Below are 26661 nucleotides of genomic sequence, written 5' to 3'. Positions count from 1 at the left end.
ACTAGTTTCAAACCCTTCTCTCGGGCGGTAAAATGATAGGTTCCCTTAGAAGACACGATGTGCTGAGGTCTGTAGCAGTAAAAGAACTCGTCCAAGGAAAGTTGACGGTTCCCTCCACTCAAATGACCCTATAAGATCTCAACACTTATAAAGATCCTCCAAGCATTTAGAGCAATCTAGCTAACAGATAGACCCAAAAAATCAACCAGTTGACGGTGCAAAGCCGTTAGTGGTAGTCTAAGCCCTACAGCAAACATGGCATCCTACATGCCGACGTCTGCGGTCCTCCTCGAATAGCACCTTTCGTTTTCCTTTGGGAGACAAATTGGGATATGGTCTGGGATCTAATAACGAGAACGCAACTCCTTAAAAATCCTATCACTCATCATTGGTAGAAATTTGTTGACGATCCAATCCTCAGGAAGAATGAAGGGACGGTTATCTCCAAGACCCCCTAAGGTCCCTTCACAGGATTCCTCGTCACCTTCATCTTCATCCCCGTCACTTCCACTCTCTCTTTCTCCCTCTTCTACCTCATCCTCCCCTTCATCCACTACCTCCTCATTTTCCTCAGTATAACTCTCGACATCATCATCAGGAGTTTGGGCTGACTTTTCCCTCTCTAACGAACGTGAGAAGCCCTCAAACTCATCACCTGAACCAAAGACCTCATCGTAGCCCACTCCATCGCAGACTGACAACTGTTCACTCTTCTCGTCACTCGACATCTAACTACCTACAAGTGACAAATCAATTCTAAGAACCTAAGATGACGGCCTCACTAGGAAGTCAATTGGTTGGAATAAAATACAAGGAGGAAAGAGAACTTACAAGTATGTCTTATGAGCGGGAGATGATTATGAAAGTGACGGTAACAGCACAAGCAACGGAGTCAGTAAATCAACGAAGTAAAAGTGACGGGCTCTCTCTCTCCAGAAATCAACAAGGATGAAATAGGAGAAATGGGGGGAGGAGGCGAGTTATATATAAGAGGGAAATGCACAGAAGACGAAGCGACGCCCTCGTCTAGAAGCGGAGCCAACCAAAATGCAACACGTATCCAAGCATGTAATGATGGCTACTCGAGGAGTCGCCCATAAATGACTTTCGCCCCCCTGACCAAAAGACAATTAACCAATGAAAAACTTAACTCCATAACCCGTCAGTTAAAAGCAACGAGGATATGGAGTAAAAGGCAGCTGATATGGATAAAAATAGTGCTTACTCATATTAAGGCATAAGCTGACGGTTACAGGTAAAACCGTTAGCTTCCATTGGTAGTTGTCGACAAGAGGAGATCTGATAAGGGTAGTGAAGGGAGTCGGCTAGTTGCACCAAAAGGCTAACGCCATCAATAAGCTGACACCTATAAAGCTGAAGGGAGTGGGATAAGCTAACAGTCCTGATAGCGGTTTGCTTGCTATCCACAATTGCATATATAAGGAAATGTCTTGCCTTCCACGTTTGGTGTTACTCAAAGGGATTCCTATAAGGAAAGGATTCCGCCAAATACGCCCAAAGAGACTCCTATAAGGAAAAGACTTCTAAACCAAGGAAAAGAGGTCAATCCCCTACTACTATAAAAGCACCAATACCCCGCAAACCAAGGTACGCATAATTAACCCCACTCTAGCACTTTAGAGTTGTGAGAAGTTCTAATTTGGCCGGCACCACACCAATACTCTCTGCGAGGTCTTCTCTTTTTGTTATGCAGGTGTCGTTTCGAGTGTGTAAGGACCGTGTGGCTCACTGGTGACTTTTTCGGCATCATCAGTAATGGTTAAAATTTTGTTTTGGGCAAGCTAGATGGGGCGATCATCGACCCCCCTTGAGAATTTCTATGCCATTTCCTGTCAAATTCTAAGCATTTTAGCAGGCATGCATGGACATGCATTTATTCTTTTTTTACTAGCATTCTTTAGAGGTAAAAGTAATAGAATCAAATGGGTAACGACATGCATGTTAATTATATTATCCTAATCATTGTAGTTTGTGCATGACTAAGCATGCATATTAAGATGCTTGAGGGGTTTAACAATGAATTATCAAAAGCAATCAAAAAATTGTCATATACTTTACGTAAGAAGACTGTACTATGTCAAATTTGAACCACTACCAATGTGGGTTGTAATTTTTTTTTACCTAAATAAATACTTAACAGTTACAAATTAAGCTTTGTCCAAAAAAAGAAACAAGAAAAATAGAAGTATATATACATTGGACTAGGCAAAAATGGGTTTTTGCCCCTTTCACTCAAAAGATGTAGCAAAATGCTCCTATTCTGAAACTATCTAGCAAAATACCCCTGTTTTGCAACTCGATTTTCTAAGAATCGAGTTTTACATTGAAACTCGATTTTTAGAAAATCAAGTTATAGGCAATCAAACTTAAAAATTAAAAAAAAAATAAAAAAAATAAAAAATTTATGAAACTCAAGTTTCATGTGAATTTTTCCAAATAACTCGATTTTCATCTAATCGAGTTTTACATTGAAATTCGATTTTCTAAAAATCAAGTTTCAAAACGGAGGTATTTTCCTAAATAATTTCAAAATAATGATATTTTACTACATCTTTTAGGTGAAATGAGCAAAATGGGCACATTTTGGCCCATTGGACTAGTTTTATAACAAGATCGAGAAATCGTGTAAGAAGTAATTAAATGGAACGGCTACCAAACTATCAGAAACGACAGTGGACTGGACACATTGTGAGAAGGATGGAGTATTTCATGTCTTGATTCAAGGAGTATTTAACTAATCAAAGCTTGCCACATGCCAATCTAGTGATTAAAATTAGCTGTGATATCACGATATGGATTCACTAGCTTCAAGGAGATAAGAGGAAACGAAAAGAGAATACATAGACATGAAAAGGGATTAATTTGAAAAGTTCAAACAATATTAACAAATGGAACTTAATTACACATATGGACAGGATATATAGGCAAGGTTGTATGCAGAGTTACAATATAAAAGAGCTTTTTATAAAGCCATTCACATATATTAAAATAAAAAAATAAAAAAGTAATATGCTTTTTTATTTATTAAAAAACTATAATAGATTTATTTATTTATTTAGAATCACATAGTATAATAATGGAGAAGAAAAAAGATGGGTATTCTTCAAACCAAACATTGACTTTCTCATTTTCTTTTGCAGCACTAACAAGAACTAAAACAACTCGACTACATCGCAAATAAACACTAACAAAAGAAATAGAATGAAAATTTCCACAAATCAAAATTTTCATTAAACCATGTAAGTTGCATGAGAATTTTCTTTTAAGTTGTCACACAGTAGCTAGGTTAGATGAATTTTTGAATAAAAAAAATTTATCCTTCAAGAAATGAAAAGAATGAAAGAAGCAACCAAATTTTATCTCAAATTCACCCCCACAAAAAAAAAAAAAAAAAAAAAAAAAAAAAAAAAAAAACCTCCATCACATAAACTTCATTTAGTTCCTTACAAAAATTAGCACACAATGTTTATCTTTGGTTGTTACTTGTCACAAACCAATACCCATATACAATGAGATAGAAGCATTGAATGGTCTACAAATATGAAGACCAAGGGGGTGTTTGGTTTGTGTTTTCAAATAACAAATTTCAGTTTTTTAATAACATTATACGTATATTCACATATTTTTTCACCCACACATATTTCTACACATGTTTTTAAACAAGAATTTTCAGTTTTTAAACACATTCACCAAACAGGTCCCAAATTTCTCAACCCATTATGCTAAAATATGGCCCCAAAAAAATCACAAAGCGAATGCTCCAAAACAAAAACCCAATCCAATAATCCCACAAAACCACAATCTCACACCTACCCAAAAAAAAAAAAAAATGGGAAGCTCAGGCCAACCCAACCCACCCAAAGCCCAAACCAAAAAAGCCCCACAAGTCACGTGCACACCACGAGGCAGGCCCTTACCTATATATACACCCCAACAATTCAATCTTAAAGTTTCCGCAATATTCCCAAAATACCACTACCATCGCAATGGTCTCCCTGCGCTTTCCATTCTTGTTTTCTCAGCCCCCAAAGCCAAATCCAAAGCTACCTCACACCAAACCCACCACCACCGCCTCCACTTTCCTCGCCGCCTCCGCCGTAGTAGCCACCGCTGGAGCCGCCGCAATAGCCATATGTCAAGATCCAAAAGACCCATTTCTCAAAAAGGCACTGAATTCACTCTTCTCTAATAAGTCCAACAATTGCTCACTGCCACTTTGGGGCTCACTTTCTTTAGCTGAAAACTCTTCCTCTTCTTCAACAGTGGTCGAGTCCAAGACTGGGGTCTCGTTCCCTTCGGTTCTAGACGATTCTAAGCGCCTCCTCGGAATTGGGTTAAGGAAAAAAAGCGTGTTGGGACTCAAGAACATTGATGTTTATGCATTTGGTACCCACTTTTCTTCTTCAAGTTTCTAACTTTCTTTGTTTGTTTTTGGTTTTTTGTTATTTGGTAAACATGCATTGTTGATTTTGATAAGAAAATGTGTTATATATGTGTGAAGTACAATTTTAGCTTTACAACATTTTCCTGTTCGAGTTACAGACTTTCATTATTTTTTCACTGTTGGGTTTTGGTTTTTGATATTGGGAAAACATGCATTGTTGAGTTAGATAAGAGAGGGGTCATATACGTGAAGCAAAATTTCAGAAAACTGACGTCTAAGTAGGACAGAACAGATGGAATGTAAGTTTAGTAAGAGTAGAAACAAAGATGAAGAGGTTGTAAGAAATGATGGTCAAAGAGATACCAAAGAGTGAGAGCTTCCTATATCTTGAACAATCAATAATTCCTGAATCAATATGATGGAGAGATCGAAGAAGACGTGAATCATAGGATAAGAGCAATGTGGGTGAACTACATCAGGAGTATTGCTTGATTTAAAATTTGTTCATAAAATTTGTTTAGCTATGATGAGAATGTTAGGATGGATAATTGAAAATACAAGGAAGTATAGGATTCAAAATGAAGAAATTCGCTTAAAAATAAGGATGACCCCTATTGATGAAGAGATGAGTGAGAGTCATTTGAGATGGTTTGGTCATGTACAGAAGAGAGCGATTAATGCACTAGTTGGAAAGAGTGAAATTCATGTTGAGATAACAAAAAAGTTGAAGAAGACCTAAAGTAACTCTAATAAAAGTAGTGAAAAATGACATGTCAATTTAGGAGTTCATAGAGAGTATGGCATCAAATAGAATAGAATGATAGAAAATAATACATGTGGCCAACCTTGATTAGTTTTTTGAGGATCTATAGTCGACCCCAAATTGGGTCTAAGGCTTGGTTCTTGTTGATGTCTGTGCATTTGGTACCATATTTCTTCTTCAAGTTCCAAAATTTTGATTGGTTTTTTCACTGTTGGGCTTTGGCATTTGTTATTAACAAAACCTGCATGTATTGTGTTGATAAGAGTTTTGTCATATATTTAAAGTACAATATAGAACATTGATGTCTGTGCCTTTGGTAGTTGGTACTGCATTTCTTCTCCAAGTTTCACAATTTCGTTGCTTATTCACTGTTGGGTTTTGATTTTTGTTAGTGAGAAAACATGCACTTTAAAAGTTAGATAAGAAAACATTGATGTCTGTACATTTGGTACTACAATTCTTCTTTGAGTTCCAAAATTTCATCACTTTTCACTGTTGGATTTCGATTTTTTGTTATTGGGGAACCATGCATTGTTAACTTTGATGAGACAACACTCTTATATGTGAAGTAAAAATTTGTTTGATTTTTTATTTTTGGTTTTTAAATAGAATCTATAACAGCATCAACTTTGTTATGTTGGCAGTTCCATAAGTTAATAAGTTTTAAGTGAAAACTTAGAGATACAATTGTGGAAGCAATGCCAATTGGTGGCAGTAGATTCATGCATCCTGTGTGGAAATTATTATTTTGATGCCTTATGTTGCTTCACTAGGTTTTGCCCTCTATTTGATGAGAGCGTGATGTGCGAAAGTTATTATTGTTGCCACTTAGGTGCAGGTAAGGGCCTTTACTATCATAGAAACACAACTGAGTATTGGACACAGTTTCTGCACAATGTAGTGCTGTAACTAGCATGGAATGTGTAATAGTGATATAGGAGGAATTAGAATCAATCGGAAACACTCAGTGATGATTTGTGAATTTCTGAGATCCTATTTGGCTTGTGTTTTACATCTAAATTTAAATTTCATTGTATCATCAATAAAGTCTTCAAAACAACAGGATTAGAAAAATAATCAACCTCCTTATCGAGCAAAGTTAACTACATCTTCTTAACTTGCATTGATGGTATATAAGAAAAAAAAATCACATCAACCATTTACTTAAGATAAAAAGCTTCCCATATGGAAAAGTTGTAAACGCAACTATAACCAACTCATATTTTGTTTTGCTCATACTACTAGGACTTGTATTGCACTTTTCATGAGTAAAATCAATATCTTTTGTTAGTAAAACACATGCATTATACTAAAGTTGTGTTATTCTCCATTTTGCCTTTGTTCAGGGGTTTATGCTGATGATAATGACTTAAAAAAATTTCTGAGTGAGAAATATGGAAAACTATCTAACACTGAGTTCAAGGAAAACAAGGAGTTTAATGAATATCTCATTGAAAATGATATATGTATGACTGTTAGACTTCAAATAGTCTACAGCAAATTGAGCATCCGTTCTGTACGTAGTGCTTTTGAAGAGTCAGTAGGGAGCAGACTGCAAAAGTTTGGGGGATCGGACAATAAAGATTTGCTTCAAAGGTGAATCATTGTATGACTTATAAACATCTATTCTGTACTAATGGTAAATATGAGTGTCATTATATTTGAAAGAATGAATGACTTGAAATTACTAAGAACTTGCATAATTGGAAGCCAATTTACCATTTTACAGAAGAGCCAGTTTTCCAAAGCTTGCTGCCAAAAAGGGGTCCTGTGTTCTCCTCTCTCCCCCTCCCCCCTAGTTCAATTTGTCCAGAAAGTCCTGCACGTTATAGTTTTTGTATCAGCTTAATATGCAGTTCCATTTCAGGTTCACTTCACAGTTCAAAGATGAATATAAAATACCACGGGGATCTCTGATAGATCTGTCAAGGGAACCGGGCCATGTACTTTGCACAAAGAGTAAGGTTTTCTTGACTTCAAGTTGTATCATAGCAGACTATGTTGTTAGTTACTTTTTTATTCTGCATGAGCTGTTGATTACCTTTTGCTCTTGTTAGTTTGCACTTATTTTACTTTCAGCTATGGCCTCTATAAGTGCTAAGACATTTGGAACACAATAGATTTAACTTTTTATATATACAAGCCATAGTAAATTACCCCCTAATCTTTAGAGGATAAGCAGTAGTTAAAATTTCACTTTCTTTTAGGAAAATTTAGTTGTTGAAAATTGACATCTATAAAATAAATGAAGGGTAAACTACGTATTTGGTCCCTAACCTTTACGCTATATGTCAATATGGTTCCTAATCTTTCAAATGTGTCAATCTAGTCCTAACCTTTTGATATTGTGTCAAAATGGTCTCTGACGTTAAGTTGTGGATGAAAAATGTTGATATAGCTAACGGCCAAAATAAAAAATAAAATAATAGTTTATTGCCACATTTACGGCCAACTATACTAACATATCAATATAACCTTAAATTAAAATTTTTTTTTTAGACAATCAGATAAGTGAGTAACACAGCATGTGGGGAAAAATTTGGGATCAAAATCCCTAACTCACGACTTTAGAACAATTCGTTAGGGATTTTAGGTAAGGACCCAAGCCATGATGGTAACACTCCAAAAAAGGAGTTCAATCCCTAGCAGTCAACTTCCAACTGACCCAAATAAGCCAACTCGTTGGGCAGAGCCATGAAAATTGCTGTTTCTGAAGGATAAATGAGGGAGGAATGATAAGTTTCTCCCGCTTGTGGAGCAATGGTTCTTGTAAGACCCATGTGACAAAGGTTCAAGGTAGTGACTCTAAGGTGTTTGGCACCGCAAGAGATCCCAATCCAGTTGCAATCAGAGGTAGAGGTAGACCAATTGCTTGCCAAGGTTTTGTAATCGGTAATATGGGCTTTGAGAGCAAGAAGAGCTAATTGGTCTATGGTGATGCTAGTTTTTACTGTCACAGTTAAGCTAGCCATAAAATAGTGCAACAGTTGTGAAAGACCATGCCCCTGGCCCGTTTGTATAGGATGTTGGGCCAAACCCACGTGAATGGGTGAAGTCGTGTTATTGCCTCTCAAAATGGAGGTTCGACTAGTTATATTTTCCCCTTTAGATTAAGAGTTTTACAATGGAATCGCCACTTATTTAATTATTGGAATAAATAAAAAAATCAAAATTGAAAATTTTCTCATTTTGTTAATTTGTAATTGAATTTACATTGATCATAGAAAAATTACATGACTTTGGTCCTAGATACAATCTAAGATAAAGTACATGGCTTTGTTTCCTAATTACAATCTAAAAATTGAAAATTACATGGATAAGCATTTGATCTACTAACCCTTGATTTAAGCTCGGAGGTTATGTTACAAAGTGGGAAGGTGTTAGGCACCCACCTTACCCGGTGAAACCAGTCTTCTAGACTATGGTGGTCAACATTCATTTCACATTATCCAATATGTTATCAATTTACATGTTGAATTTAATGTGTGTGCATGTGATAAACTCTAATTCAATTTATTAAGCGTTGCATTTGGATTGAAAAATAAATTTTAGTAAATGTATGTGGATGGTGATATTCTAGATTCAAGAATTTGAAAGAATTATGAAATGAACATGTTTTTCATATTTTTGATGTAGATTTAAGATTAAAACTAGTGTTATGCATAAACATATGATGAACAACCAAGAACATGTAGAGAACACATAAGAACATTTAAGAACATTCAAACATATTCAAGAGAATTTAAATAATTACTATCATGCTTTAATCTTAAATTCTCATTATGGAAACATAAAAAACAAGTTAGAGAAAGGGATTATACCTTCATGCAAGATCCATATGGTGGAGGAGGAGACTCTTAGTAAAGGCCCTAAGGGTAAAGGAAAAGAAGAGTTAGGAGAAGAAGAGTGAATCTCACTCAATACCTTGAGTCTCAGGAAAACCAAGATATGACAAGACTACTCAACTTCACTAGAACTCAAGAGAGGGGAAGAGGGTTTTTTTTTTTTTTTTTTTGAATGAAGGAGAAAGGGAATTTATATAGTAGTGGTAGAGGAAATATGAATGGAAGACCATTTAATGAGGGTAAATAAAGAATCATGAACCTAGACCTCATTTTAGCCTTTGGGAAAATCTAGTGCATTAAATGTGGAGATTGATGAGAGTGATGAGCAAGCAAAGTTCGGTTTTCCCGTAACTTCTGTAATAGCTTGTAGAGCCGACTTCAAAAAATCATATATGTCTCAATTCTGATCGGAATTGTCTCATTCTTTTGTTCAAATTGAAGCCCCGAATGTCTAGTTTCTGAGAAAATTAACCTCATTCACAGATTCAAAATATTCTGAGAGATAATGATAAAATGGTGAGCAGAGGTCATTTGTTAGAAAATGGTTTCAGTACAATTAACCTTAATAGGTCTCAAATTAGCTCTCAATTAACATTAAATGACTCCAATCACTCCCATTTCAGACTTAATTAGTTCCAAATTTACTCTAATTAAAAGATAATTGCACAAATTACTCATTAAATAATTCATGTTTAACTATCTAGTTAATTAAAAGTGTACAACTCTACCATAAAATGTAGTCATAACCAATCAAATTATGACACATCATCGATCTTAAATTGATTATACTTATAACCAATTGAAATCAATTGTTCATAATCACATATAATCGAACTCAATTTGTAATAGTGCATCTCAACCATTAAAACTTGATTTGATGATAACTTTCAATCTGATGGTCCGATTAGGGCTCATGACTAGTCGATTTGATCGTTACAACATCAAAATCATTTTGGTGAAATAAGATTAAGGATCTAATTACCAAAATCAAGATGCATATTTCCAAGATAAAATTATCCTTTTACCCTCCATGTGAAGTTAAATGCGAGTTGCAAAATAGGGTGTCAACAACAACAACAAAACAAAAAAATAAGAAAAAGACAAGAATCTCCATGAGTTTCTATATGTACAAAACAAGTGTGACTGAAAGATGTAAATTTATATAAATGGAGAAATCAACTTTTTTATCCCAAAATTTTCCTCACGAGCTGTGTTAATCACTTATCTGACTTTTTTTTTTTTAATTTAATTTAAGGTTATGTTGACATGTTAATACAGGTGGCAGTCAATGTGGCAATAAATTATTATTTTTGTTTTGGCTGTTAGCCATGTCAACATTTTTCATCCATCACTTAACGTCAGGAACTATTTTGACACAATATTAAAAGGTTAGGGACCAACTTGACATATTTGAAAGGTTAGGGACAAAATATGTAGCTGCCGGTATGGTTGAACTTCTATTTTATCTTTTATAATATTGTTAGAACTTTATGTGCTAGTTTTCACTGTTATTTCTATTAATTTCTATAGTTGACGGAAAGGAGGTGGGAAGTATCCAGAGCCAACTCCTGTGTCAATCAATTCTAGATTTGTATATTGGTAAGGATCCATTTGATAGACAAGCCAAAGAAGACATTGAACACAATTTGGCATCTCTCCTCCATAAGTAGATTTGTGTTGCATGAGGTTGTAGGTTCAAAACTCATTGGGCGTGTGCAACTTATCAATAAAAAAATTTTCTCCTTTGGCACCAAAATATATTGGGAAGATCTGGTTTGTAGACTTGTAGTTCAATTTTAATATTTAATATAGGGGATGTGACCACTATGTTTTCAAGATTTCTGATGAGACCTTCTTTGTTCATAATTCCAAAGTTTTCCTTTTTCATTATGGATGGGTTTTTCATTTTCCTTATGGTGAAACCATTATCTGTCATGCTGTGTTCTTTGATAATTACTTGTCAATCTATTATCTTGGGGAAGTTGGGTCTTTAAGATTTTGCCAGCATGTTGTTTCCATTATGAGTTAGTAGCAAAACTAGTTAAGGTTAAACTTTAATTAAATAAGAACTAAAATCAATTTCAAGTGAAATAATAATAATAATTGAAGTCCAATTTTATACTAAGAGACGCCCAAATCACAAACAAGACAACCATCTGTTTCTTTATCTTTTTAGATCCTTCAATGTCCATCTGTCTTTCTAGGCATATATACTTTTTCAAAAATCTTGAAGACACTGATTTGAAGGGTGAAGATAAGTTGACCTGAATTAGTAAGGTGGTACAAATACCCCACAGGCCACAACCATGGCATAAATTTTCTAACTTTAACCTTTAACCGAATTTAATCATAGTCTTTTGCACTTTTTCTAATGTATCACAAGAAATATAAAAGTTCACAACGCTGACAGGAGATTGATGCAGGTCGTGAATTAGAATAGGTGTTTTCCTCTATTCAGCATAGTAACAGAAGCAATGTTTCCTCTATTCAACATTGAAACCCAAAAAAAAAAAAGTTAATCAATATCAAATTATAGAGTGTGGAATCCTTCTTGAAGCGGCATAGTAACAGAAGCAATGTTTCCTCAATTCTAGAGCTTAAGGTAAAAAATTGTTCTCAAAGTTTCCGTTCAGTATATTGTGCACATATCTTGCCTATCTCGTACAGATTTTTAAGGAGAAATATGAGAATCACCCTGAAGTTTTAAGAACTGAAATTGAGTTAAAAAGGCTTTAAAATGAGCTGGAGTATTATCAAAATTGGGTGAAGGAATTTACTTGGGGTTGCATGAAGGGTTTTGGGTTCGATTTAAAGCAATCTGGTGGCTAAAAGTTTTTTTTTTTTTTTTTTGGGGGTGGGGGGGAAGGCTTTTTAAGTGTTATGGAGTTGGGCTTTAAGGCGATAGCAAGTGTCTTTCACCAAAGACGACGTATCACAAGTTAGGATAAACTTTTCAAAAAACAAGAAAATTTTAAAAAATTAAAAAAAAAAAAAAAAAAAAAAAAAAAAAAAAAAAAAAAAAAAAAAAAAAAAAAGGAGTAAGGCTGACCAATGACTAATCACCTCTCCCAAATCCAAACTCCGCAAAAGTGATAGTTTTGTGCACTAAGTTTTTTTTTTTTTCTTTTTCTTAAATGATTTTAAAGGGATGAGCAAAGAAGAAAACATCCATGTATCAGACCATTCATGAGCATGGTCGATATCAAGGATGGAGTCATGTGATTAACCTGTCATTTAAGGGTTGAATATGAAGTAGTGGCATTGGGAGCTTTGGCCAATGCTGAATCGCCCAGGATCAGCCCTTGATGAGTAGCGATCATAAGCCAGATGGCCATTATAATCATTAATTAAATACCTGCACCTGAGGACTATAGAGGTTAGACTTATGATTGTGCAAAATAATACATAGTTTTTCATTTTTGCTTATAAATTTGTAATTGAGCTCTGGTAACAAGCTTTTGTAATTATCTTCCGTCCAAGTCAACTTTGAATATGATCAAAAGGCAATTTTGGAAAAAGGGGTAAGATTAGTATTGATACCTTATACACATGATTGTGGTTGCACATGGCATTTTTGATGGATTCATAGTTTACCCAAAAAATTTGGGACAAAAACATTGTTGTTGAAGATATAACTCATCAACCTTTCATCTATATAATATTTAAAAGTTTAAATGTAGCATTTATTGTTACTATATTCCTGTTGAGTCACGTTTGCATAAAATTTTGGCCCACTTCAGTCTATTCGATCCGGTTCAGTACACTTCGGTGCTGTTTGGTTTATACAATCACTTTTGGTCCCTTTTAATCCATTCAGTCCAATTCGGTCCACTTAGATCCAGTTTGGTCAATTCGGTCTATTTCGGTTCAGTTCGGTCTGTATAGTCCATTTTGGTCTCTTTTGAGCCATTCGGTCCTTTTAAGTCCATTTTAATCTACCTAGATCCAGTTCGGTACACTTAGGTCCATTCCGTCTATTCGGTCCCTTTCGGTTAGTTTCAGTCCAGTTCTGTCAATTCAGTCCATTTCGGTCCACTTAGGTCCATTCAGTCCATTTCAATCCCCATCAGTCCATTTCGATCAACTTTGGTCCATTTGGTCCATTTCTTTGATTCAAATAGAACTTATTTATTTCTTTGTGGTTTCATGTTGGAGTACACCATATGAGATGAGAGTGGAATTAATCAATAATTTTCCAACACAAGGATGAAGATTTTTTATATTCTTTATTTAGTTACATTGTGGATTCTAGAAATGTCTTAAAGATATTTATGAGGACTTAACATTTGGACCACAATAGATTCAACTTTTTTGTACATGAACGCTACAATGAATTACCCCCTAATCTTTAGATGATACGCAGTAGTTAATATTTCACTTTCTTTTTAGGAAAATTTAGTTTTTGAAAAATTGACACCTATCAAATAAATGAAAGATACTGCAAGCATGGTTGAACCTTCTCTTTTGTATTATTCTTAGACCATTATGTGCTAGTTTTCACTGTTATTTCTGTTAATTTCAATAGTTGATGGAAATGAGGTGAGAAGTATCCAAAGCAAACTCCTATGTCAGTCGGTTCTAGATTTGTATATTGGTAAGGATCCATTTGATAGACAAGCCGAAGAAGACATTGGACACAAATTGGCCTCTCTCCTCCATAAGTGGACATGTGTTGGATGAGGTTGTGGGCTTAAAATTCATGGGGCTTGTGTAACTTACTAAAAAAAAAAAAAAAAAAAAAAATTGCATCGAAATGTATTGGGAAGATCTAGTTTGTGGTCCTAAATATTAAATATAAGGTGTGTAACCACTATGTTTTCAAGCTTTCTTATGAGACACTTCTTTGTTCATAATTCCAAAACTTTCCTTTTTCATTATGGATGGGTTTTCATTTTCCTTTATAAGGCAAAACCATTATTTGTCAATATCGTGTTCTTTGATAATTTACTTGTCAATCTACTCTCTTGGGAAAGTTGGGTCTTTAAGATTTTGCCAGCATGTTGTTTCCATTATGAGTTAGATAGTTTGGTAGCAAAACTAGTTTAGGTTAAGCTTTTATTAAATAAGAACTAAAATCAATTTCAAGTGGAAAATAATAATAATAATAATTGAAGTCCGATTTTATACTAGAGACCCCCAGGTCACAAACAAAACAACCAAGGTAAATATTTTATACCTTTAACCGCAATTTAATCTTAAGTCTTTTCCACTTTTTCTAATGTATCACAAGAAAATATAAAAGTTAAACCCAAAAAAAAAAAAAAAAAAAAAAAAAAAATCACAACCCTGACAGGAGATTGATGCAGGACGAATAATAGAGATACAGAAAACTTCAGAAAGAAAAAAGGGTTGTGATTTAATAATAGAGAACATTAAACAACACTTCTTTTTGCTTCTTGTTTTTTTTTTTTTTTTTTCCCCCTCTCTTTTGGTTCTTCTGCTGTTGACTCGTCGTTTTTTCTTTTCATTTTTAAAGTCATTTGCCAATGTGGCATATAATGGAGACTTTTAGTCTAAAAATTAAAATCAAAACAATATTTTGAGAACCATTTATGTTAAATGCTTTTTATCTCAGGAAAAGATCTAAGAAAGCAAAATCAAATGGAATACCAGGATGTCCTCAGCATATTACTTAGAACATTACTGTAGATGTGACTCGCACAATATGCTTTCCTACACAAGTAAAAACGTCAGGTATCTGGAACGTGTAAAGTATACAAACTTCCACAAATTATGGGCTAAAAAGATGTATACTTTCATATCAACTTTACTTTTCACATCATAGATTTAAAAAGATCCAAGCCAGAATGTCATATTCTCTGCTCAAAAGCTAAGCACTAGTCTTTGGTCCATGGCCTACCCTTGCGTGCACATACACTTCCCTAAGGTCGGGCCCCACTTGCAATGACCCACCAACCCTTGAGAGAGAGAAGTGACCCCAACAAAATGAAAAGCAACACATGGTATAAAGAAAGAACATTAAATAAAAATACAGAGGTGCTTCGTATCTTTGATAAGGTCAACTCATCAATTAAACTTTGATTAGAACTCGTGCGAAGCCAAACCAACCCAACCACATCTAAGGGTCTATCATCCATGGCTTGAGAGTGAGACACAAGTCTCTAGCCTCCAAAAGTTTGAATAAGAAAATGCCAGTGCACAAAGGTGGGCAAAGAGACAAATGAAAAGCCAATCAAACCTGTTTGCTTCCAACTCCAACATCTCTACCCCTTTCTTTATAGATTTTTTAGTCTCTTCCTCAAGATTTTTATTGACTTTAGAACCTCCAGGGTCCCCCCACCCATTCATAACCCAATAACAAATCCGATAGAAACCAAAATAGCATATCAATCTTTAATAATATTTTTTTTAAAATTGAATTTAAGTACATTTCTTTCTAAACAAATACTACATTATCATATGTACAAATCAGCATCACATAAGAGAAGACCAATTATAAATTGAATTAGACCGCTTGGAACACCAATAGCCATAATATTTATAGCCATAAGACAAACCAAGCATAATGGGTAGGCCCCCACTTGAAGACCCACTTTCAAAGTTCAAACTTTGAGCCATAGTAAAGCCCACCATACTTTTATCATTAAACAATTCCCACCCGCACCTGCCATCTCATGCTATCAAATAAGTTCATTGGTGGTGGTGAATTTCCACGTGTAGTGCTTGTTGCCTTGTCAGAACACTGACGTCCACTGAATCTTTATCCTCCAAAAACTCACTCTTTCCTTTTTCCTTTTCTCACCTCTGTCACAATCTGCCATACCACATTCAAAGTTTCAGCTCCTCAGAAAGCAACCCACATGCCCCTGAAGTCTCCCATATATACACACACTATCCCATTCAAATTTGCAGGACATGGTTAACAATATGCGGCATCAATTGGTTCAAGCAGAATGACAGTAGCACTGATTGAATTTAAGCAATTGGAGACCAGCTTGAACAAAGTTGTGGGTTTGCCTTGCCTGAAACCACAATGCAACCGTGCAGCGGAGTTTCCATTGTGCAGCTGCAGAGTATTATGGGCTTGGTGAAAGTGCTTCTGCAGTGGTGTTTGCAGCTTAGTTTCAATACTTGAGTTCAGATATGTGGCTGGGGCAAGTACTTAAGATTGAAGGCACATTCCTCCCACAAACAGGAGAGGATTTCTGGCCGGTTCCACCTGATGAATTCTCTGTTTGTTGCGACTGCAATGTATTAGTTGATGAACCAACTTTGCCACCTGTGCTATTTGTTCTCAAGTTACCACCAGTAGATGGAGACCCAGAAGCTGAAGTAGATGAAGACCGGTTATTAGTGTGCATTTGTTGCCCTTGTGGTGATAAAGCTGGCTTGGAATTTCCTCCAAAAGATATCTGTGCAGGGCCTGAAGGAGCTCCCACTGTTTGCTGGGATAAATAATTGAGGAATGGGGCATTGGATGCCACAGAAGATGTAGTGGGGGCTTGGGAAGACGGGTTTTTTCCTGCATTCTTTGACTGAGAAGATTGGACAGAGCTATTAGAATGAATTAGAGTTTGTGAAAAAACGGGTGGATTGGTTGGGAACTTGGCAACAATGGGAGAGGAAGATAAGCTGTTAGTTGTTGATGCTTTACTTCGAGCTGACAATGCTGGTTGCTGCTGTTGCATCATATGCTGCTTCTGCATTTGAAGCTGAAGCAGCTGCTGTTGTTGAGAATTGGAAGTATTACCAGCAGTGGGAGCATTTGTTGTTATTGTAGTCGAGGTAATGGAGCGAGAAGGCCAATTTCCAGGGACAGGTGATGACATAAAGCTAAGAGTTCTAGCTGAATTATCAAAAACAAGGGTCTGCCCTGTAGTTGTTGAAGGCTTCCCCAAAGTGGCTTTCTTTGCATCATCTGAATTGATTGAATTAGCTCTAGTTTTCCCCTCAGATACCTGGTGATTCTTTGGCTGTGCAGCTTGAGGAGCCTGTGAAACTTGGTAACCTTGCCGAGCCATATCTGGGAGGCTTTGAAATATTACCGGATTTTGTGGCATTGATGAGAAGTTTAGGGTTGAAGCTGTTGTGTTCCCGTTAAAGGCCGCAAAGGACATGCCAAACGCTGGAGAAGGGAAGAGCTCAACCACATTCTTTAAACCCTGCTGCTGTTTCTCACCATGATTTCCTCCACTACTTACGCCCAATGCTGCAGAGGGCATCAAAGTATAATTTAGGGGCTGACCTGGAACCGTGAAGTTCTGCACATAAACACTTTTTTGGGTATGAGAAGCTTGACTATCAGCAAAAGATTGAGTATTTTCCCGGGTCGTCTCAGCCTCAATCTTGCGAGATTGATTGGATGGTGGCACATGCTGCTTAGATGAGGCCAAAAGATTATTGCCACTACCTTGGGCGCCTCGTGGCTGCTTGTGGGATGATGATAAGCCACTTGATGTGCTCGTACTCTGATGAGTTGTTTGGGCCAGAGGCTGCAAGTGAGGCTGTTGCTGTTGAAGCTGAGACGGATGGAACATTTGCGATGAATAGAAAGGCCCATTAAAGAAAGGCAAAGTTTGAGCAGGATTGCTTCCTCTAAATGCTGTTGATGTTCCAACTGGTGCGGAAATAGGGACTGGGTACCCATTGTTCTGTAGTATTGCCATGTATGGAGCTTCATTGGCTGGAAAAGTTGGATAGTTGAAGCTCATTGCTGTTGCTACTGCTGGTAACACCGAAGAGCTCCCCAAAGGTCCAGAAGCAGAGTTACTCCCCAGAGATCCAGCAGCTGTATTACTAGTCAAGGGAATATTCTTTGCTGAATTTGCATGTTTAGAGGACCCAGATTGATTAGCTCCTGCTGCTGCTACTGCTGGATGCTGACCCATAGAGAATATGAAAGCAGGGCCCGACTGTAATTCAAACAGACGAGAATGAATAACTCTCACCCATACATATAGAACCAATGTGATAAATGAAAGCAATTAAAAGACAATTCCAAAGACCAACCTAATAATTTAAGTGCAATGCAGAAGACTAAACCATACCATTAAGCTACCAGCAGGGGCAAGCTGTGGAGCTTGTTGAAGCACAACCTGCTTTCTCTGTGCTGTTTCTGTCAAGTTGGCAGCCTCACGGCCCTTATCTTTCCCAGTATGCCCTGGAAAATTTGTTTCAGCCTGCCCTTTTTCCTGCACAGCATTAAGACTCTTTCCTGGAAAGCTTCCCTGGAATGGGTTTCCAAAAATCATTTTTTCAGCAGGGGGCATGGCATTGAGATTGTTCATCTTGGCCCCGCCTAGAGCAGCAGGACCAGCTGGCACAGGGCAAAAATTGCTCATCTTCGTATATTGCTGGTGCAAACAAATGTTGCGAGCAATGAAATGGTGGGTTGCACATCTCTTTGGCCGAGGTTGGGAGAGAGAAAACTGTGGGGGCTGCACATTTCCAATTTCGCAAATTCAAATGCATTTCCTAATCAAACAATGAAAAACGACCATAAAAGGAACAACTACAGCGCAAAGAAATAACAAATGATACCTGTAATGGTGTGGCTGACCCGGTGATCCCATCCATTGGCACAACTGTCTGAAAGGGTGGCATGTATCTGCTAATAAAAATTGGTTTAAAATCTTCGCTACGGAGCAATATCTATTTCAAGAAAAAACATAACGAAGAGTGAAAACATGATAAGGTAAAATACCCCAGAGAATGAAGACCACCGAGCCAGCCTGGAACAGCTATTGGAAAAGGCAGTGAATCCGATTGAGCTGTAAGACAAAGATTAATAAGATATTTTCAATAAATTGATTCAAAATTCAAGTTAAGAAATTTCTGAACCATCAAAATTGGACATAGAAAAGAATGCAATGTAGGTTTACCAGTTTTCTCAGTTTTCTCTACTTTAGGAATGCTAGCTTTAGCTTGCTGTTGTTGTTGTAACCTAATGCTACCAACACTACCACTATCTTGAGTTAGCTTCTCCAAATCAAACTTAGGCAATTCACTCTTTTCTCCAATTGCCTCCACCTTGTTCTTTCTCCTATCTTCAGATTCTTCTACCACAATTTCCTTCTTTACAAATTTCTCTACCTTTTCTTCATCTTTAACCGGAGGTTTATGATCCGATATCAAATCAATGAAGCCGTCCCCATCAGGAGAAGAAGGCATAGGAGGCATAGCCTAATGAAAAATACAACTCTTCTTCAGGGGAAAAAAAAAAAAAAAAAAAAAAAAAGTGACAGCAAAACAGTTATTGAAATCTAATCTCGGGGTTGTGTGATTGGTTTCTCACCATCAAATCAATCTCCAACTTCTCCTCTCGCTTGTTCTCAGCCTCCGGAACAGTCAGAACCCTGAAAAAACAGAACCCATACAATCAAAAAAAAATCAAAAAATCAAAAAAAAAAAAAAAAAACAGAAAGCAAAATGTTCTTTTATTCTTTGATGGCTTACCCTTTTGTGGAATCTTGAACATCCTCAACAGCATTCAATTCATCACCACCACAAGGAGTAGCTGATTCCTTCCTTGGCGACACACAGTCTCCGATTCCGGCTTCTTTATCCGACGGTTTCAGATCCTCCTCCTCCATTATCACTGTTACTGCAGCGTCCACCTCTTGCTGTGATTCCAATGACACACACTCTTTTGGTGAAGAAGAAGTTTCAGTCTTTTCAAGCTGTTCACTTTCGATTTCACTGTTCTCAACCGTACCCGAACTTTTCTCACCCTCCATTTTCCTCTTCTTTGTACCTACAATCACAAAACACCACCACCCCATAAATTAAAATTTATAAATAAATTAAAAAACATAGTTTAGAAGTATGGCTGAAAAAGCTAAGTATACTCAAAGACTCACAGGTCTGAGGGGCCGTGGCGGTGGCTGCAACCGTGGACAACCCATTTATGTCATTCAGGTTCGGATTCGGGTCAAGCTCATGCGAAGAGTTCCCACTACTTTTATTGCTCTGTGACTGTGACTGCTTCATTAATCCGTACAAAACCTCTGCAATTTCAATCTCAATGTCTTCCTGAGAATTTTGTGGCTGAGCCTTCTACACCAATATCAGATTTTTATCAAAATTCATAGAAATATTTTCAAAAATTAAAAATAATAAAATCAAAGCAAAAAAACAAAGCTTTACCAGCTCTTCTTTACCGCCATTTGCGCTAACCAAATTCTCGTGTGCTCTTTTCGCTGAAGCTGTTTTTTTTTTTTTACATAAAAATAATAATAATAATAAAATCAGAATTTTCATTTCTTATTCTCAAATACAAAATTATGAACCGAAAACGATGAGGTGTTAGGGAGATTTAGATTTTTACAGGAGCGAGCTTTTCTCGGGACAGAGACGCCGATCATTTCATCGGCGACCTTCCAGTGCCTTGAGGATCTCGCCGGCCGGCGGTGGTTGTTGTCTTCGACGACGACGGTGGAGTATTCTTCATCTTCTTCATCTCCGACGCTCTCTTCCGTGCTTTCCTCTCCTTCTTCTCGTTTAGAACTGGTTCTCTTCCTCTTGCTCCGATTGTTCATCAGCGATTCTCGATCTCTCTTGCTCCGTAACTTCACCACCTCTTGCAACTCCACCTGACCTTCCTCTGCAACAAAAAGAAACGAAATTCACATACATACACACAAACACGTACATAAATTCGTAGCAATCTCGTATAAAGTACATACCAGGTGAGTCTCGGAGACCATTGCTTCTGTGACGTCGTTTCGGTTGTCCATTTCCGGTCGCCATGGATGATGATGATGATCTTCTTGCTTCTCTGCTTCGTTCCATAAGCTTTTTCACTCTTCTCTCATCAAATCAAACTCACTCAACAACTCAATTCCGGCGAACATCAATTCCTCGCCGGAGAAAACTATCAACAAAAGCTTCCAGATTCTCCCACTTTTCCACCGCAAAAATCACCGATTCAGATTTCAGACTCTCGCAAAAGCCAAGAAAAACACACTCGAAAAAAAAAAAAAAAAAAAAAGTTTCAGACTCTCTCTCTCTATCTCTATCTCTATCTCACGCAGAGTTTGCTTTCTCTTTCTCACCTGGTGTGCTTTTTGTGCTCAAAGCCTCATCTCTCTCTCTCTCTCTCTGTCCCACTGATTTTGTCACTCTCACGCGGAAGCAAAGTGTAGAACAACGGCTTTGATTTCATGGTGACGATATTGATGCGATTTTGTCCGTTCGATTAAAATTAGATCGAACGCTCGAGATCAGCCAATGCCAACATGGCAGAGACGTCTTTTTCTGATAGAATATAGGCAGTGCGCACTCAATAGCCACGTGTCACTTTCCTTAAATTTATATCTTCACAGTTCTCTATTCTTTCTTCTTTTCTTTTTTCTTTTTAATTATATTTTTGGGTTCGTCGTTCTCTATCTGCACGCGCAGTATGCGCGTGATATAAAATATCAATCCGAAGCCGTGGAAGGATATTAGGCCAGGTCGGTTCTAGTCAACATGTTGATTTAGACTTGTCGTTCTCTGATTGGCTGTAACTAATATGAAATAAATATCTTCTCTGCCACGTGGAATTGGCGGTAACTTGGGAATAGGTACAATTCGGTAATTAAAAACGCTAATTTTTTTATTTTTTTAAAAGAAAGGCGATCGCTTCGAGCATTCACATTAGCAATGCTCTAAAAGCTCAAAACTCCCCCCACACATTCATACATGTAAAAATTAACTATTGTACAAATTTTATAATAGTATTACAGTACAATTCTATATTAACTATTGTAAAAATTTTGTAATAGTAGAGCATTAGAATTGGAGAATGCTAATGTCATATCTAAGGGAAATTTGGCATTTGCAATCTTAAAATCATCTATATCAGAAAATTGTAAAGACAAGTATGGTAAATTTTTTGCAATACTTACTACAGTGCAATTCTAAAGATAGAATTGCACTGTAGCAGTATTGTAAAAAATATATATTTTTTATCTCTACTCTCTCTCCTCTGTCTCTCATCTCTCTCATTTTTTCTATGCTCTTCTCTCTCCCTCGTCTCTGCTCTCCATCTTCTTTTTTGTTTCTGCTCTCCATCTTCTCTCTCGTCTCTCTCATTTTTTTGAATGGATTTGCTCCGACGGCTCCAATGATGTTTTTTTTGAATGGGTTTGCTCCGACGGCTCCAGTGATGTTTTTTTTGAATGGGTTTGCTCTGATGGCTCCGGTGATGATGTTTTTTGAATGGGTTTGCTCTCTCGTCTCTGCTCTCCATCTTCTCTCTCGTCTCTACTCTCCATCTTCTCTCTCGTCTCTCTCATTTTTTTGAATGGATTTGCTCTGATGGCTCCGATGATAATTTTTTTTAATGGGTTTGCTCCGGTGATGATGTTTTTTGAATGGGTTTAAATGGGTTTGCTCCAGTGATGATTTTTTTTGAATGGGTTTGCTCCGGTGGCTCCGGTGATGATGTTTTTTGAATGGGTTTGAATGGGTTTGCTCCGGTGATGATTTTTTTTAATGGGTTTGCTCCGGTTTTTGATTGATGGCCTGGGTTTCAAATTGGCGGCATGGATCGATGGCCTGGCTTGGGTTTTTGATTGGTGGCCCGGTTTTTGAATGGGTTTGTGTTTGTGTGTGTGGCTTTGTTGCTGGTTTGATGTTTGTGTTTGTGTGTGTGGGTGTGGTGATGGGTTTGGATAGGTTGATCGGTGTATCATGGGGGTGTGTTGTGTGTTGTGTGTTGAACCGGTGCTAGGAGAGAGGAATAAAAATGGCTGTTGGAAAGCCCAGGAAAATGAGATTGAACGGTTGGAAAGAAATAATAAAGAATGTGTTAAAAATAATATTTTAATAAAAATAGAGTTTTGGGATGTGGAGGTATTGTAAAATGGTATGGTATATTGATAAAGTGATATTTTAGAATGGTAAAATAGAATAACATTGGAATTTTTCAATGCTAATGCTCTTATAGTGCAATTGCACTGTAGCTCAATTCTAAATTTTTTTTTTAAAAAAATTAATATTTTATTTACTTACTTTATCAATCCTTCTCTCTCACTAGGTTTTTGAGTTTTTGGATTTTGGGTTTTTGTTTTTATTTGGGTTTTGAGATATATTATTTCATTGTATAGAAATATTATTTTAATGTGTTATATTATAAAATAAAAGTTGAAATGCTGAGAGTATTGTAAAATGGTATAGTATAATTGATTAAGTAACTTTTTGGGATGTTAAAATAGGATGTGATAGAATTTTGGGATGTAAATACTCTTAGACTATCAAATTGTGGTAGATTGTTATTTGTCATTATTAGTAGGTAAAAAGTAATTTTAATAACCTGTAACAATTAACTATCTCGAATTTGTTGTGAAAATATTATTAAAATATTATAGACATAATAGTTTTTTTTTTTTAGAGTAATGGTATAATCACAAACTATTTTACAATATTTTTATAAATTGTTGATGTGGTCATTTTCTTATTAGTTTTCATTTAGGTCCACTATTAACATCACTTTTTTATTTATCAATAATCACTCACCACATCAATAATTTATAAAAAAGTTTGTATCTTTAGAATTACTTTTGTTTTTAATAGAAAAATGATAATTATGTTGTAACACTATCTAACTAAAATTATGCTTTGAAAATACGATTCCAATGTTATGATTATAAAATAATAAAATTAATAAAATACGATTTCTATGTTATAATTATAAAATGATACCTCTCAAAAAATATATTATAAAATGATAAAAAATTAATAAAATTGTATTTGAAAACATGAATCCAGCTGTGTCCATACTCCAAATACACAGCGACAAAGATAAACTATCAACCCTCGGTTAATAAATTCAATTGAATATACAGAGTCCACAAAAGTTGTATAGATTTAATTAATCAGGCGGGGGGGACATGGGTTTCCAAAATGACAGCTCAAACCGGTCAAATTCATTATTATTATTATTTAATTCGAGTATCTAACGTGGGACCCTGAGAATAAACGCAGGGACAAGATTGTTACTTTTTAAGACGAAGAAGCTCTATCAGCCGTTGGATTAGAATCCGTCGTGGCGTTCACTTTTAGTTTGAAGAGACATCAAACCCTGTGGGGTCGATCATTAAAAAAAAAAAAAAAAAAAAGATAAAAAAGCAATCCTACGTGGCACCGCCAACTAACTGCCTCGTGCTTCCAAAAACGAACTCCAGATCTCAGCCGTACATGAAATCAAAATCTAATCAAACGGCCGTCGCGTATTAGGCCAGCATAGTAGAAGTTAGATAGGAAAGTGGGCCCGAGCTCAGAAAATTTTTGATCCTTCAAAAGACACACTCGCGAGCTTATTGGTTAGTAGGCTGGGAGAGCGAGTATTGTGGCAAAGGATGAAGAGTAGGGACAGGGTGGGGGAGTTCACATGAAGAATAATAAGGAGGAGCTGCCACGTGGAGGATAAGCCATGATCCAAGCTAAACATCACAAGTCGAGTTCATTTTCGATTATTTGATTAACTTATTATTATTAACGTATTTTTTATTAATATGATTGGATTATGAATGTGATTACCCATATTAGCACTGGACTCCCTTAGCTAATTTACAACTTCTATTATGTCTGTGGGCCAAGGAATGGATGCTATGTTCGTAAAAAATGTTTTTTTTTTTTTTTTTTTTACTGCATAGATCGGTAAGAAAGAAAAAGTGTCTAGATGAAGAAATTTATTGGTGCATTATTTTTCACTTATGTTTAGTCTAAATTAAAGAAAGATTTGAAAGCACCACTCCTTGAATTTTTAATTGGAAGGAAACTTGGTTATTTGGCCCATATCATTCATGATCTTTTGGTGTAGGTTACAACTTACAACAGAGATTTTTACCAGAAACGACAAAAGCCATAAAAGAGTAATCATTTTTAAAATGTTTAAGGTTGAAAACTTCTTCCTAGAGTGGTAGTGAGATCTTGTCGTGAGGTAGAGTGGGATGAGAGAGATGACATTGCACTTGGACTAAGCTTTCTCTATTAATTGCCATCACTACATTTTGATAGGCATGAAAACATTTTTTCCTTTCCTCATAGCATACTTTTTTTTTTTTTTTTATAATAATTATTATTATTGAAATGCGGTAATGCACATGAATGTCACCTTCAAAATATTACAAAGAACCTATAAAAAAAAGGGTTTAATTATAAAATTAGGTAGATGAAACAAGAAAGAGGAACACGGGGAAAAATTTTATAATATATATATATATATATATATAATTCCTCACAATCCATAATTTGTTTAATGTCAATGTTAAACCTAGTCAAGTCCTATTTCCAAAATCAAACTTTCACAAATGTCAGGGAACCATTCCAACTCAATTGTATTGGAAATGCCGAAATAGTACCCTATTGTTATTAATATATATAATTAATCATTTTGCAAATAAGTACCTTAAATGCTTATTGTAATATTTAAACCATCCTATTAACAGTATCATTTTCATTGTTTAAGTAAGACTTTATCCTTTCTCAAAAAAAAAAAAGTAAGACTTTATCAATTTTCACAATTTGTTAAATTGATAAATTATGATTGTTGGACAATAATTAAGTCTAACACCACTTTTATATACACTCGTCTCACCATTTTTATTACACACAAATTATAACTTTTTTAATTCATAAGTCATGGAAAAGTTACATCTATAAAATGTTTTTTATTATGTGATTATGCCTATAAAAATTTTCATGTATATTTAAAGGAGCCAAGGTATTTTTTTATGGAGACATAGGAGACTTCTAGTATGCATATTTAGCTCGTAGTTGTAATATAAAGAGGGGCTTTCTAAGTGCAATGGTGCATGCCAAGAAAAGTCACTCCTGTATAGTACAAATATGCCCCCATGCATCGAGGAATGTAAAAAGAATAGTTCTCCACTCTTACAAAGATACCTTGTTTCGGGTTAGATGGCTTTCTGAATTATAAAGTCTTTCTTTCTCAAAAAAAAAATTATAAAGTCTTTGAATAATATTCTGTAATCCTTTGGAACCAGCAAAGGGGGCTTATAAAAAACATTATTTTAAGCAACAAAGATGCAAATGAAAGCAAGCACTATTTTACTAAAATGAAGTACATGTACACATTATCTGTTATATTTTAAACATGGCTGTACAAAGTATTCTTTTGAATTCTAAACTAATCCATTTTTTTTATTAAAAAAGTGATAGAAAAAGCATGCTCATTTGTCTTTCCAACACTATTATATGAGTATTAAAACCAAGGAAGGAATCCATTTTCTCTTCCACTTGCCCAATTCTACAATAATAATAGATATTCCCCGAATTTTTTAATTAAATAAACAAGATAATGTGCACCTTCATCAGCTTTAATAATTAATTTTATAGAATCAACAATCAAAGAACATAAAATTAGTAAATTATGGTGTTAACCCGCCTAGATGTGATCATTTTCGAGTGGGGACGACTACTTTAATTTAGTTAAAGCTTATTGTATTTTGACCTAAGCTTAGTTTTCTATATCTTTTGTGTACTTTTTTTTGGTTTGGGTCTATATTTTAATGCACAAGCACAACTAAAACATTATAATATGAGGTGGGTTAAGACAAGCTCATGTGTGCCACTTTATTATTATAGAAATCCAAATTATTATTTAATTAATTCATCGGATCCAACTTGTTTTTAATTATAAGCTTTTAAACATATATAAAATTAGAGATAATATTTTTGTC

The 26661-nt window shown here is 35.7% G+C and overlaps 2 protein-coding genes across 5 annotated transcripts; one reads left to right on the top strand and one right to left on the bottom strand.

Annotated features, from left to right (window-relative positions):
• Window positions 1–3957: 3957 nt before the first annotated feature.
• Window positions 3958–10903, top strand: LOC126709444 (fatty-acid-binding protein 1). 2 transcript variants are annotated; one of them, XM_050409690.1, is made up of 4 exons: window positions 3958–4407; window positions 6515–6764; window positions 7036–7127; window positions 10544–10903. In XM_050409690.1, exons 1-4 carry the CDS (start codon window positions 4008–4010, stop codon window positions 10681–10683), a joined length of 882 nt encoding a protein of 293 aa, XP_050265647.1. In that variant the 5' UTR covers window positions 3958–4007; the 3' UTR covers window positions 10684–10903. The 2 variants fall into 2 exon arrangements, with proteins under 2 accessions (XP_050265647.1, XP_050265648.1); XM_050409691.1 differs by lacking the exon at window positions 10544–10903 and having other exon boundaries at window positions 6898–7046.
• Window positions 10904–15343: 4440 nt separating this feature from the next.
• LOC126709647 (protein TIME FOR COFFEE-like) lies at window positions 15344–21045 on the bottom strand. Of its 3 annotated transcripts, none has more exons than XM_050409957.1 (11): window positions 20659–21045; window positions 20301–20576; window positions 20120–20178; window positions 19834–20029; window positions 19430–19727; window positions 19269–19329; window positions 18866–19156; window positions 18678–18745; window positions 18515–18581; window positions 18022–18411; window positions 15344–17886 (listed from the first exon to the last, which is right to left on the bottom strand). In XM_050409957.1, exons 1-11 carry the CDS (start codon window positions 20762–20764, stop codon window positions 16099–16101), a joined length of 3600 nt encoding a protein of 1199 aa, XP_050265914.1. In that variant the 5' UTR covers window positions 20765–21045; the 3' UTR covers window positions 15344–16098. The 3 variants fall into 3 exon arrangements, with proteins under 3 accessions (XP_050265914.1, XP_050265913.1, XP_050265912.1); XM_050409956.1 differs by having other exon boundaries at window positions 18678–18744; window positions 18856–19156; window positions 19834–20026; XM_050409955.1 differs by having other exon boundaries at window positions 18678–18744; window positions 18856–19156; window positions 20659–21044.
• Between the last annotated feature and the right edge of the window lie 5616 nt (window positions 21046–26661).

This window comes from Quercus robur, chromosome 12 (assembly GCF_932294415.1).
Source record: "Quercus robur chromosome 12, dhQueRobu3.1, whole genome shotgun sequence".
Lineage (NCBI taxonomy): Eukaryota > Viridiplantae > Streptophyta > Magnoliopsida > Fagales > Fagaceae > Quercus > Quercus robur.
This window is presented reverse-complemented; position numbering and strand designations above follow the sequence as displayed.

Excerpts from the sequence above, each read along its gene's own strand:
- LOC126709444 (XM_050409690.1), top strand. The coding sequence starts at position 4,008 with ATGGTCTCCCTGCGCTTTCCATTCTTGTTTTCTCAGCCCCCAAAGCCA. Across the intron at positions 6,765-7,035 it reads AATAAAGATTTGCTTCAAAG|GTTCACTTCACAGTTCAAAG; the intron begins GTGAATCATTGT and ends GTTCCATTTCAG. Across the intron at positions 7,128-10,543 it reads CCATGTACTTTGCACAAAGA|TTGACGGAAAGGAGGTGGGA; the intron begins GTAAGGTTTTCT and ends TAATTTCTATAG.
- LOC126709647 (XM_050409955.1), bottom strand. The coding sequence starts at position 20,764 with ATGGAACGAAGCAGAGAAGCAAGAAGATCATCATCATCATCCATGGCG. Across the intron at positions 20,577-20,658 it reads TGGTCTCCGAGACTCACCTG|AGGAAGGTCAGGTGGAGTTG; the intron begins GTATGTACTTTA and ends TTTTTGTTGCAG. Across the intron at positions 18,412-18,514 it reads GGTCAGCCACACCATTACAG|CCCCCACAGTTTTCTCTCTC; the intron begins GTATCATTTGTT and ends GGAAATGTGCAG.